The 13,005-nt window shown below is 36.0% G+C and overlaps 1 protein-coding gene and 1 long non-coding RNA gene across 8 annotated transcripts in view; one reads left to right on the forward strand and one right to left on the reverse strand.

The window, feature by feature from the left end:
- LOC116720229 (glutamate receptor 2-like) overlaps nucleotides 1–13,005 on the forward strand; it is a 52,170-nt gene that overhangs the window by 19,100 nt on the left and 20,065 nt on the right. For all 6 annotated transcript variants that reach the window (XR_004339354.1, XM_032563373.1, XM_032563371.1 and 3 more), the window contains exons 7-16: nucleotides 643–801; nucleotides 1,608–1,775; nucleotides 2,841–2,945; nucleotides 3,025–3,129; nucleotides 4,183–4,246; nucleotides 4,611–4,753; nucleotides 5,481–5,696; nucleotides 5,950–6,104; nucleotides 8,759–8,957; nucleotides 9,776–10,023. Coding sequence is in view for 5 of the 6 variants with exons in the window: in XM_032563373.1 (XP_032419264.1) it covers nucleotides 643–801; nucleotides 1,608–1,775; nucleotides 2,841–2,945; nucleotides 3,025–3,129; nucleotides 4,183–4,246; nucleotides 4,611–4,753; nucleotides 5,481–5,696; nucleotides 5,950–6,104; nucleotides 8,759–8,957; nucleotides 9,776–10,023 (1,562 nt within the window). In the remaining variant the exon portion in view is untranslated. The remainder of the gene's footprint in view (nucleotides 1–642; nucleotides 802–1,607; nucleotides 1,776–2,840; nucleotides 2,946–3,024; nucleotides 3,130–4,182; nucleotides 4,247–4,610; nucleotides 4,754–5,480; nucleotides 5,697–5,949; nucleotides 6,105–8,758; nucleotides 8,958–9,775; nucleotides 10,024–13,005) is intronic.
- On the reverse strand, nucleotides 6,119–8,481 carry LOC116720272 (uncharacterized). 2 transcript variants are annotated; one of them, XR_004339357.1, is made up of 4 exons: nucleotides 8,256–8,481; nucleotides 8,036–8,097; nucleotides 7,893–7,955; nucleotides 6,119–7,721 (listed from the first exon to the last, which is right to left on the reverse strand). It is a non-coding gene; the product is annotated as an uncharacterized LOC116720272 (long non-coding RNA). The 2 variants fall into 2 exon arrangements; XR_004339356.1 differs by having other exon boundaries at nucleotides 8,036–8,481.

Consider the following 13,005-nt stretch of genomic DNA (forward strand, 5'->3'; position numbering starts at 1 on the left):
AAAAGTAGCTTTTCAGTAAGAAATAGGATAAATTATTCAATAATATTAATTTAAAAAGTACTAGTTCCACTGGCAGATTATTTTACTTATAGCAATTTATATGTATTTTATTTATAAATATTATATTTAATTTGTAAAAAAAATTTTCATGTCATAAATTTAATTATCTGCCAGTGAAACTAATATTTTTCATCAACATTCAAGAATTACTGACTAAAAACAAGCTCCTATTTCTTTCTGAAAAGTTACTTGTAAGTTTGTTTTGCCTTATTTTAAGTGTACTACGCAAAAAATACTTGGCAATACTTTATGTTTTTGTTGTGATGTTATGATAGTAATAAAAAACATATTTTCCTTATTCCCATTGTTGCTTGTTGAAAATACTTTAAATATTAAAGGAATCCCCCTCATTAAGGTGCTATAGAGCTGTATGACCGATTACAGCAACACTCAGAGAGGTGGAGTTCCTGATATTTCTTTTATCTGCTTTTCTTAAATAGTATAACAAAAAATATTTATGACAAATCAGCCGTTGTAAATCCTCCATTAACTGTGTATTGATATATGTGAGTTCTGGTACAGTTAAAAGGAATGACAGGTTAGAAAAACAAGAGAGAAACTTTGTTGTTTTTGATCTTCCAGGGATTTTTGGATGGTGACATCTCTAAAATCCAGTATGGAGGTGCAAATGTATCTGGATTTCAGATAGTTGACTTTGACAATCCTGTGGTGGCAAAGTTTGACCAACGATGGGAAGCTTTGGAGGAGAAGGAGTATCCTGGAGCAGATACACGAATCAGAGTAAGAAAAAACAATAAGAACAACTTAAAGGGGACCTTTTATCCAAAATCCACATTTTGCACATTTTTGTACTTACATTTGAGTTTGTGTTCCTTCTAAAAATAACCCAGATGGTTTTTGGCAATAAGTTAACGTTTTTTGTGTCTGGAAAATGAGCCGTCTCAGAAACCTCCGGAATGTAACGACACAATTCAGCAAGCGCTGCCCATCACCTAGCAGCCCCAATGAAGCCTGGCCTGTTGCCTAGCAACCCAACCTGAGCCCCAGCATGTTTGATCAGCTGGTTTTACCGCTGTATGTGCTGTACAATGGCTGCTGGAAAAGAAAACTGTTTAGTTATCTTACCGTCCAGAAACCACTTGCTGCATTCTTGTTGGTTGTGGAGGAGCCTCCACTTATGCTTTTCAAAGATGCACAGTTGTATAATTGTGTATCTGTTTGCAGTCATTTTCATCTGTGAGTGTACATGTTCAAGCTCGCATCATAAAAGGCGAGCTTACACAAGTGACACAAGTGGCCTCTTGTCGCTTTATTTAGAATTTAGGTGACAAAAGGCCCTAAAACAGCTCAAAATAAACAGAACTGACTAAAAAAGCAGACTAAAATCTCATTATCTAAGAATGATTTTGTGCAAAAAAAATGTAATGATAGACCCATCCTAACCTGTTCAAAGAAGCATAATAGGTCACCTCTAAGCAATCTTTATTATTTTAACAGTTCTAGGAAAGAAGAAGATTCTGACTACCACAATGATAAGCAGAAAATATCAGATTATCGCCTAAAACAATTATTTTGTGATCTTTTAGTACACCTCTGCCCTGACCTACGACGCAGTCAACGTGATGACTGAGGCGTTTCGCTTCCTGCACAAGCAGAGAATAGACATGAGTCGCCGTGGCAACAGTGGGGACTGCCTAGCTAATCCCGCAGTACCCTGGGCTCAGGGCGTTGAGATTGAACGTGCCCTCAAGCAGGTAAGTATGGACTGGATTGACCTTCGTCAACAGATGTTACTTTGTATCGTCTTGTTTTGTCTGTGTGAAGAACTGCAAGTTTCAAAGTACAAAATGTCCTGATTTTCCTTCTCTTCAAAACCCCCCGTTGTTTGGTATATTTAATTTTAAAATAAGTTATTTAAGGTTGGGTTTGGCACTGGGAGGGATGTAAAAGATAACTATGTCGATTCAGGATAATGGTGCAGCAGAAGTGAGAGGAAGGGAAGCTTAGCTAGTCAGACCACATCCATCGTTTGGCTCAGACACAGGAAAATATTACGATATTTTGTGGGAGTGTTGCAATAATGATAAATATGATGATAATAAGAACTGTTTTGTTCCATTTGTAATACACTTAATTAGGACGCCAGTAGCATAAAAAGTGTGATTTGTTTCACTAAAATGCACACAATAACTGCATTTAATAATATTTCTTTATTTATTGATACACCTTTATTGGACTAACAGTGAAAAAAAACAGCAAAAACAAAAATCCCAACAACAGACAGCTTTAGGGGTTTTTAAATATCATTAATTGAAATTTATTGTGACTATAAAGCAAAATGTTTTCATGATAAGAAATTTATCATATGTCACCAATTTATAAATGATAAACAATTTGATAAATGCTCATCCCTCTGACTACAATAGTTTTTACTTTTTCTTTTTCCATTATCCTGCCATTTGATTTGTCTTTTTAGTCAGGAAAATAATCAATTTTCTGTCTGTAGCCATACAGTTGTAGGCTTCAGATGTAATGACATTATCCAAATATGGAGGTGCTTCCTGTTTGAGAATTAGATGTTTTAAGATTTCAATGATTCCTTTTTTCTAAAACAGCTGCTTATCATTTAAAATTCAACACCAAGATGCTCAATATATTTCAGTTTGTGATGATAATGTTTTCTTTCCTTTTACCTGTTTGATCAGTGTAGAAATGAAATAATTTTAAATAAGCTGTCCTCTGTGCGGTGGAAAGTGCTCAGTATGTTGAACAGATATTAGCTCTATCTCTGTTCATTTAAAGTAATTTGGTGTCTTCAGGTTCAAGTTAATGGTTTAACTGGGAACATTCAGTTTAACCAGCATGGGAAGCGAACCAACTACTCAGTGGCAGTCATGGAGCTTAAGAACAGCGGACCGCTAAAGGTAACTTTCTAACAATACACCCAGTTTGTGTGTTTTATGTTGACTAAAATCACCATTTTGTTGCGTTGTGTGCTTTCAGATTGGCACTTGGAGTGAAGCGCATAAGTTTGAGGCGGACAAGCAAGATATAAATAATGACACAACGGGAATAGAAAACAAAACCGTCATCGTTACAACTATACTGGTAACACATCATCACACTGACGTAGATATCATGAGATCGAACATGCATGTGTCTGCATAAAAAAACTAGATTATTTCAGAGAAAATTAAGCTCATTAGGCAGACAATTTTACTCCTGTGCCTTTTATTTTTCCATTCTTTCAATTTTGTGTTTGGAAATTTAAAAACACACAATTAAAATTTTCATCATGTATCATGCTGTCTCTTCCAATTCCTATTGAATTGGACATAATGGAACATCCTCCAGAATTATATTGTCAATGTGAAGATTAGTGCTGCAAATAATAATTATTATAGGTATCAAGGGATCTGTTGATTATTTTTGATGAATTGGTTAATTTTTAATCAATTAATTTCTGATTAATCAATTAATTGGATGAAAAAACTGGCACAGTAGCACATTCTGCAAATTGTTTATTGAAATCTTTTTACATGCAATATTAAAAATACATTATAAATGCAACTGAGCAATTCAACTTATTTTTTAAATAAGAAAATAAACATCTTACTGTCTAAAGTATATATTTTTTTCAACATCAACATGTGAAAAGCTCAAGCCTTTCTGCTTAATTCATCAATACAGTGTAGGGCTAATCACCATCTTTTGGATTAAACATTAATAATTGTTTAGCAAAAGGAGCTTAAAAAGATTTTAATTTTTTTTTAACACAGTTTGAACTTGGTGAAGCTAAAACTATGACCCTGGAGTTTTGGGCAATAAGTTAAACCACTGAAAAGTCTGTTTATTTGTCCTCACATTGTGTCACAGGACAAAACCTTTGTGGGTTAAAGAGTTTTTGATTACTGTCCTTCCTGGGATTGAATGATTGAAGTTTAAAAATAAAATAATTAATTTTTAAAAACCCACATACTCAGCTGGGTTCCTCAACCTACAAATACCTTTTTCTTTAAAATGTGGAACCATTTTTGGAAAACTATACAGACTTCCCAGCAGTATAAGTCTACAAAGATAATATAAGATAATAAAATTGTTGTTGCTTTTTGTGCTGAGTTTAGTTTTACTGATTTCTGCATATTGTGTTTCTGGATATAGGAAGCTCCGTATGTGATGCTAAAAAAGAACGCTGATGAGCTTCTAGGCAATGATCGCTACGAAGGTTTGATGCTGTCTATGGTTAATGTTTGTGTTATTTCACCACATTTAATGATGTTCTACAATTTGATCATATTTGTTACACATTTCTTTAGAGCTGATAGCACATTTATAAAGTGTTCACCCTTACCTCTATTTTTAATCTTTCTGTAAAAAGCAAACAGGTCAAATTCAAATTCAATTTAATTTCTAAATTGTTACCATTGTTGTCTAGATTTTCAAAGAAACTGTTTTTTACTAGAATAGCTGAAGTAACACTCAACTTTTCTTATGTTCCGAATTTATGCTTATTCGCACCAACATACAGAGCACAGAATGTCATTTTAGTATTTTCTTTCTGTTACATGTTTTGTGTCCTTTTATTTTAGGCTACTGTGTTGACCTGGCTGCAGAAATTGCAAAGCACTGTGGAATACGCTACAAGCTTCGGATCGTAGGAGACGGTAAATACGGAGCGAGAGATGCTGAGACCAAGATCTGGAACGGGATGGTTGGAGAGTTGGTGTACGGGGTAAGCTGGACGTTCTGGGAACAGATGTGATATGATCCGTTTTGGTGGTGCTGGTCAGGACTCTGGCAGCAGCAGCAGTCTGGATGAACTGCAGCTTACTGGTGGATTTTTTATTTAGTTTTTCACAGAAATCACTAAACACAAATTTATAAAAGAAAAGAAAGTCAAAAAAAGAGTTTTTGTCTAAATAGATATATTTAAAATGTAAATCTGCCAGGGCTTTTAATACTATAAGGCTTAACTGTGGGCTTTCAGGCGCATAGTTTATTTGGCCTTCACTGCAAAAATACAAAATCCTACTAAGTATTTTTGGTGTTTCTTGTGCAAATATCTTAGTACACTTGAAATAAAACAAAGCTAACTTACAAGCAATTTTTCAGCAAGCTAAAGGAGCTTTTTAACAATTAATAATTCCTCAATATTGTTTAAAAAATTTACTTATTCCAGATGTTTTCGCTTATAAATAAAATGGGGAAATGTCTTGTTATTAGTTTTGTTTTATTTCAAGTGTGTATATCAGGATATTAATAAAAATAGATATTAATATCGTATCGGTGAATCTTTATTTACAAATAGACCAAATACTGTAAGAGGACAGGTTGAATGAGGTCAAAACGATTTAAATTAAAAACTAATATATCACAAAACGTTTGTTTTGGGAAGGACAGATGTCCTGTTCAGGTGGATCAGATATTTTAACCGACTCTTTGTTTTTTCTCTTCCACAGAAAGCAGATATAGCAGTTGCTCCCCTGACGATTACTCTTGTTCGGGAAGAGGTGATAGATTTCTCCAAACCTTTCATGTCCCTGGGAATCTCAATCATGATCAAAAAGCCTCAGAAGTCCAAACCCGGCGTCTTCTCCTTTCTGGACCCACTGGCCTATGAAATCTGGATGTGTATTGTCTTCGCCTACATCGGAGTCAGTGTTGTTCTTTTTCTGGTGAGTCAAACTTCAGATTTCTAAATGTGAATAATAAATAGCTTTGAAGTTTAAATAGAACCAGTAATATATGGGACCTGCTTGTAATCTATCAACATTGGTGCTTTACTCTCTCTCAATTATTTATTAAAGGTATGTAAAAAAGTTTTTAAGAACTAGACCAACTAGAGCAAAAATACTTGGTAATATTTTATATTTTTGCAGTGTAAAATCTTCAGTGTGACCCGTTAATTAAAAATGTTTCTCCCTGGAGGTGTCGAGGTTCAGCCCATATGAGTGGACGCTTGAGGAGCCAGAGGACGGAGCTTTGCCGCTGACGACCGAATCAACCAACGAGTTTGGGATCTTTAACTCTCTTTGGTTCTCGCTGGGTGCATTCATGCGGCAGGGCTGTGACATTTCACCAAGGTTGGTACGACATTCAACCACCGTGTCACTAATGTTATACTTAATAATTATATGCTCATCAATATCAAGTATTAGTGAAGTAGTACAGTATATTTTGTACAAGTTATTTCCCCAGATCCCATTCAGAACATTTTATACCAAATACTCTTTGGAATCAAATTATTCTTTATTCTTTTTCTTTATTCAGAAAGTTGCTTTTCTGCTAGGAACACAAATTAAGTCATGCTAATTTTTTCTTAGCGTGTGTCCCAAACAGAGCTGGCCCAACGGATATCTGAGTTAAGCAGTTGCTTAGGTCCCCCACACCACCAGAGGGCCCCCAAGGGCTGTAAATTTAGTGTTAATCAGCTGATGCTGTCAAATAGTTAAAATGATACAACACACTTAAACACCACTCTGTATTTCAAAATACAAATATTTTTTTTTAGTTTGCCTCTTCTGTAAGATTAGAATTAGCAGCCATAATAACACTGATGTGATGTAGGCTCAATACGAATGACGCTATTATTATTTGTTAGTATTATTAATTATTGTTATTTAATTTCCCTTTGGGATCAATAAAGTACCTTTGAACTTTGAATTTGAGTTGCTAGTGATAGTAGGTATGGTACACACACAGAGTAGCTTAATAATGATAAATCATCTGGTGTTGACATGTTGGTATGTGGGGCCCAAAATGAAAATCTGCTTAGGGCCCCAAAAAGGTTTGGGCCGGCCCTGTAAGTACTATATAACAGCTGTCATATTCCTTTATTTTTATTTTTATTTTTTTTATTATTCCTTTATTTAATCAGGTAAACCCCGTTGAGATCTAGATCTCATTTTCACAGCCATTTATTGTAGAAGAAGCAAAAAGTATTTCATGATGGTACGTAAATATTATTATTTAAAGATATTAAAAGCTACATATACCCTCTTTCTTTCTGACTTTTCTGTTTATAAATTGTGCTCCCTTGTTGTGCTTGTGTAACACAGTAGAGAAGGGTATTACATATATTTTGGATAAATGGGCCAATAGGTTCGGCTATCGGAGCACAGTGGAGTGTTTAAATGACACACAAGGGCAGTTGGGTGTATTTAAAGAACTGGTGTTAGTGACAGAAAACACACAATTAACAGTTGCACAAAACACACAATTATGAAAATAAAATTACACACAATAAAATGAAAAAAAAAAAGAAATAACAATAATACTTGGCCAAGTGCTAATTCTTAATTTCAAATAATTCGGGTACACCCTGGTAATCTGCACTCCAAATTGTATTAGTCAGCAGATTAATCAAATTAATCCCAATTTGGTTTGATTCAACTTCATTCACAGAAGAATTTCCACCACAGCTGTGCGTCACAATGTCCGAAATAAAACAATCCAAACAGTATTGTCCAAAAATCAATAAATAAAAAAACAATAATAATGGAGAATGTCAGTTGTAGGTTTCACACATAACCGTGTGTGAAGATGTATGTTGCTCTCCTACCACACCGCAGGGTGCAGCATGACTCCAAATGGGATAGACGAAATCTGGTTCTCTCTTTAGGTCCAGGTGGGAAGGCTCGCCATCAATATCAAAGGAGGGATCCACTTCAGGAATGATCCAGTATAAAAAAAAACCTGACCTGTCAACAGACAGGACCAGCAGAAATACAGGACTTTACCAAGCCGTTCTAGCTTTAATCCTTCTTTCCAACACAGTAACAAAACATTACCTAGTTACTAAAACAACGGATATTTTTTTAACAATGTAACAAACGACAAAAACACAAATAAAAGGCTCCGAATATGCTCACCGATCTCAGTGCGACACACTTCAGACAACCGTATAGTGGGTCTCAATCCGGATGCGTGGGGCACTAAACGATGTAACAAGGCATATTTGATCTAAATAATATAAACTTAATAAAATAAAATTATGTTAAAGCCTAAATTTTACCTTTTATCTACGAAGAACAAGCTGAAATAACTGCCAGAAAGAGCCAACGATTCCTAACGGCTCTAACGGTAAAAAACTGAAGTTCAGTTTGTATTCATTTAATAAATAATTTCCAGCACAAAAGCTGGACAATCAACATAAAATCTATTTACAAAAGAGTTTATCCACAATACAGTTAATACAGCACGTAAAAAATACTTTTAACTGTCGGGATACATACTCTGGCGCTGCCCCGCTCAGCAGTCTCACCGCGTCGGATCTCTAGAGCAAAACCAACGGTACTGCAGACCCGGGGGAGAAGGGCGGGATCCACAACGGCAGCCTGCACCCTGATTGGTCCAGACGCTCTGGAAACCAAACTTCTCATTGGCCAGGCAGACCACCCAGCTTCCTTAACCTCTTCTCTTAAAGTGGCATACCCACTTTATGTGGGTTACACTTGCAATTACATTAAATAAGTTAGAATAATTGTGAAGTCCAGGTTTCTGTTTTTAAAAATAATTTTTTTTATTGGTCTGATGTAATATTTCTAAAAGTCATGTTTTCATTAACAAAGTGGAAAATCATCATAATTAACATAAATAAAGACTTTCAAACATCACTTAGTGATAAAGTGTCTAAAATAAATAGGCTTTTCAATAATATTCTAATTTTGTGAATGGGTCTCTATAGTTAGGAGAGAATCCGCCAGTCAGAACCTGACCTGTGTGTTTTTGCATGCAGGTCTCTTTCAGGTCGTATTGTTGGAGGGGTGTGGTGGTTTTTCACTCTGATCATTATTTCGTCATACACGGCCAACCTGGCTGCCTTCTTGACGGTGGAGAGAATGGTTTCTCCCATTGAGAGTGCTGAGGATCTCGCCAAGCAGACAGAGATCGCTTATGGGACGCTGGACTCCGGGTCAACCAAAGAATTTTTCAGGGTAAGGTATTCTTCAACAACAAGTGATGGTGGTTCTTCTTAAAGGCAAATAATAATTATGTTTCCATTGATACATGAGGAATGATTGGCGGGAAGAAACCTTAATCACATCTCACCATTCATCATTTAATCATTTTTAAAAGTTTGTCATAATTTTAACATTTATAAGATACATAAAAACCAACTTTTAATAAAAACATGTATGTGAAATTCACATTTCGCTTATTTTTATGCTTCCACTTGGGTCTCAACTGTTTCTAAAACCACCCAGCCATTTTTTGGAAATAAGTTCATGTTTTTTGAGGCTTGGAAATTAGTTGTTTCAACCCCCCCTTGATTATTAAGTAACATTTGACAGGCTCTGCAGCGTTACCTAGCAACCCCAGCCCATCGCCTAGCAACCCAAGAGGAGCTCCAGCATGTTAGTCAAAGACAAAAGAGAAAGTCTACAACCACTAAAATCTGACTTTAGTCCATGTATTTACATTTTGTGGAGAAGAAAGTTGCGCTCAGTGTCTTTTTTGGAAGTTTTTTTATGTTGTTTCCTTCAGTGGTTCTTGGTGCAGCGCCACCACAGGTGAGATAGGGAATAGGTTTTTCTAAAGGTTTGGTTCGTTTGGCACAGTGCAGTGTGAAGGCGAACTGCACCAGATGAAGATGTAATAGATGTTGAAATTTTAGTCCCCAATTGAATAAGACTACCAGGTGTGAAGGAAACTAGTGAAGTTTCTGTCTAGTAAGCCTTTCCTGTCCTACCATACCCTGAAATAACAACCAAGACAAAACTAAATGAATTTATTTGTCTGTCTCTTTTTTTAGCGCTCTAAAATCGCTTTGTTTGACAAGATGTGGCAGTACATGAAATCCGCAGAGCCTTCTGTGTTTGTCAAGAAGACATCGGAGGGCGTCCAGCGTGTGAGGAAGTCCAAAGGGAAGTACGCCTACCTGCTGGAGTCCACCATGAACGAGTACATCGAGCAGAGGAAGCCCTGCGACACCATGAAAGTGGGAGGAAACCTGGACTCCAAAGGCTACGGGATTGCCACGCCCAAACAATCCCCATTAAGGTGGGTGGATCAGTATAACAATGCCAGCCAACCTGCACTGCCATGTACCATTCACACTACTAACCTGCTGCCTAGCATACTGTTTCCCTCCCCGCTCACGCAGTTCCTTTCTCCACGAGAAAAGGAATGACTCAAATACACTGACTGCTCACCTGCCAGAGACGTCAGGTGTTAACTAGCCAGTGTGTGAAATGGCTGCTGCTGCTGCTGCGTTCACCCGCAGTGATGCTCAGAAACAAAAGAAAGCACACCCCGGGGAGCGCTTATTTTAGTCCCAAGCCTTAGAGCCAGTTGGGTTTTTGCAGTATGCGAGTGTGATGAATGGGGCATGGCAGCTCACTACTCGTTGTTATAATAATCCACCTACCCTGATGACGTCATCCCAGTGGTTTGTATTTTTACTGTGGTTGCCACCTCTGACCCATGGTGGGGGTGGTTACCGTGACAACGGGTGGGAGGGACGGTTTGTTTCAGATGTCAGGTCTTAAAGTGAGCCGATACAATCAGGAATGTAAAATAGTCACCAATTTTCCTTATTTGCATCACTGACACTTTAAAATCCAAGGCTAAATATAACTACATTATTATATCTACAGATATATTAGTATTTTTTAGAAGATATGTAATATTCCCAAGTATTTGACTGGTACAAAAGGAATACCGATGTTATCCTGCAGTATTCCTGGAACAGTAAGACAGAAACTTTACATTTTTGAAGTTAAATAAATATTGAACTCTAGATTTTACGAAATATGCTCTTTAAGACCTGAATCAGGGGATTGTTGTTGTCTATGACTGTATGACCAAAACATTTGTTTGTATGTGAATGTGTGTATAATTCATTTGATTTTCTTCACCATTAATGATGCTTCCTAACCCAAATTTCTCATATCTTCTACTTATAATTGCTTATTTTGTATTTGTATGAGAGCAGAGAATGTCACTGCAGTTTATCTAAGAAAGGGTTGAACTTAAACCACAGACAGATCCTGCGTAAATAGTAAAACATATACTGATCTGCCATTTTATTAGGTACAGCTTGATGGAACTGAGTTGGAGCACCTTTGACCTCCAGCTTGCCTTAATTCTTCATGGCATAGATTTAACAAGAGGTTTTGGTCCATATTTTGAGCTCTAAATTAACTTTTTTTCACTGGCACCAGCACAAAAACTCAGTGCACTCAAATTTTCAACTGCATTGCATTTACCCTTGTTCTATTGTGTCAAAAAGTACAAAATTTGTGGGAAGAATTACAATATTCACTGATTAAAGATTTATGAGATTAAGCCTAAGATGTTTTCTGACATTGTAAACTCATGAATATGTCAGAGAAGACCCTACTTTTAATATCATAAATTTATGCCTTTAATCATGGAACATTTCTGACTTTTTCAATCAGGTCAGATTGACCTGATTGAACACAATACATATGGTTGTTGTACAAGCTCTCTCCTATTATCAACTGGTTAATGTGGTTCTACGTATTCTTGCCTGACCAGTTTCATTTAGAAAATTTACATCTATGCAAAATAACTTGAATATGCAATTTATTTCTCAATGATGAATCAGTAGGTTGAATCGATGGATGGGTTGATAGAAAAATGAATGATTAAGCATGAGTATTTGTATGTGTTGCATGTTTGTCACTCATGTTGTTTCTTATTTCTTTGTCTTTTCAGCAAGCTGCCAATAGCTGTATGCTCCATGCTCTCTCTTTCTCTCTTTTTCTCTCTTTTTCTTTCTCTTTCTCTGTCATTCTCGGGTTGTTTTTATTCAGAAAACTGGCATTTAGATTTAAAAGTGATTTAGAAAACAGTTATTTTTCTTAACTCAAGGTAGCTGATAAAGGTTACCGGAGCATAATGAGCTGCAGGGTACCATTTCATTTTCCTCCCCTTCCAAATCCAGGTTCTACATCAATACATTTGACTAGGACTACATTACTGTCATCTACCACAAAAGTCAGCCTTATATGTCAGATCTGAACAGTATTTAAGATAAAGATCAGACGATAAAGCAGCACCCAAATCACATCAGGTAATATTGGGCATAACAAATATTTAAGCCAGTCACTGTGCATCAATCATCCTGGATTCGTTCCAGGTTTTGACCTTTTTATAACCCACTGCTCTATGTTGTCACTCAATTATTTACTGACATTTCAGCTCTGAGTACTGGTCCTCGTTTATAGCAAAAAATAAACAAAACAAAACACTTAAGTTTCATTTAAATCAAAACATTACTGTGAAATAAAGGTTAATCAGTTTTCTCATTGAGCAAAGAGTAAAGAACTACAGCAGTTTCATTAACAGGCACAGTTCATGTTTTCTTTCCTCATCTATTCATCTATTTGATGGACTGATTAACAGGTAAAATCCTCCAGGTTTATAGGAAAAGAGCATCTTTATACATAAAATCCCATTAATCAAAATAATTCATGCAGTCATTGCTCATGATCTGCTCATTGCAGATCATTAACTTCTTCCTCTTTTCGTACGCCGCACAAAATAACATTTCTTTCAAACTTAATTTTTTTTTTTACTTTTTTTGTTTTAGATTTCTTGTTATTCCTTTATTTATTGGAACTACAAAAGAACCATATGATTAATTATTAGTTTCTCATATATTAGGGCCAGAGGTGATGTCACACTGTGTGTATGAGAGGTTACACAGATCTGCAATTAATCAAGATTGCTATAGTAATTCCAAAGACAGACAACATAATTCCTATTTTAATTTGTCTTTAGCATTTTATATCAGCATTTAGCACTATTAGTCCTGTTAGCATTGCAGTGGATACTTATCTTAAAGCTACAGTACGTAACTTTTATAAAATATGTACTGTATATGTTTTTGTTAAACCAGTCACCATATTGTGGCAGTGTAATATGAGATAATCTGTGAAAAGATTGAGCTCCTTCTCCTCCCTGAGCTGCTATTGCTGTCTGAAGAAATGCACCGCTCCCAATCAAAAACTATTA

This window comes from Xiphophorus hellerii, chromosome 5 (genome assembly GCF_003331165.1).
Source record: "Xiphophorus hellerii strain 12219 chromosome 5, Xiphophorus_hellerii-4.1, whole genome shotgun sequence".
NCBI classification, from domain to species: Eukaryota; Metazoa; Chordata; class Actinopteri; order Cyprinodontiformes; family Poeciliidae; genus Xiphophorus; species Xiphophorus hellerii.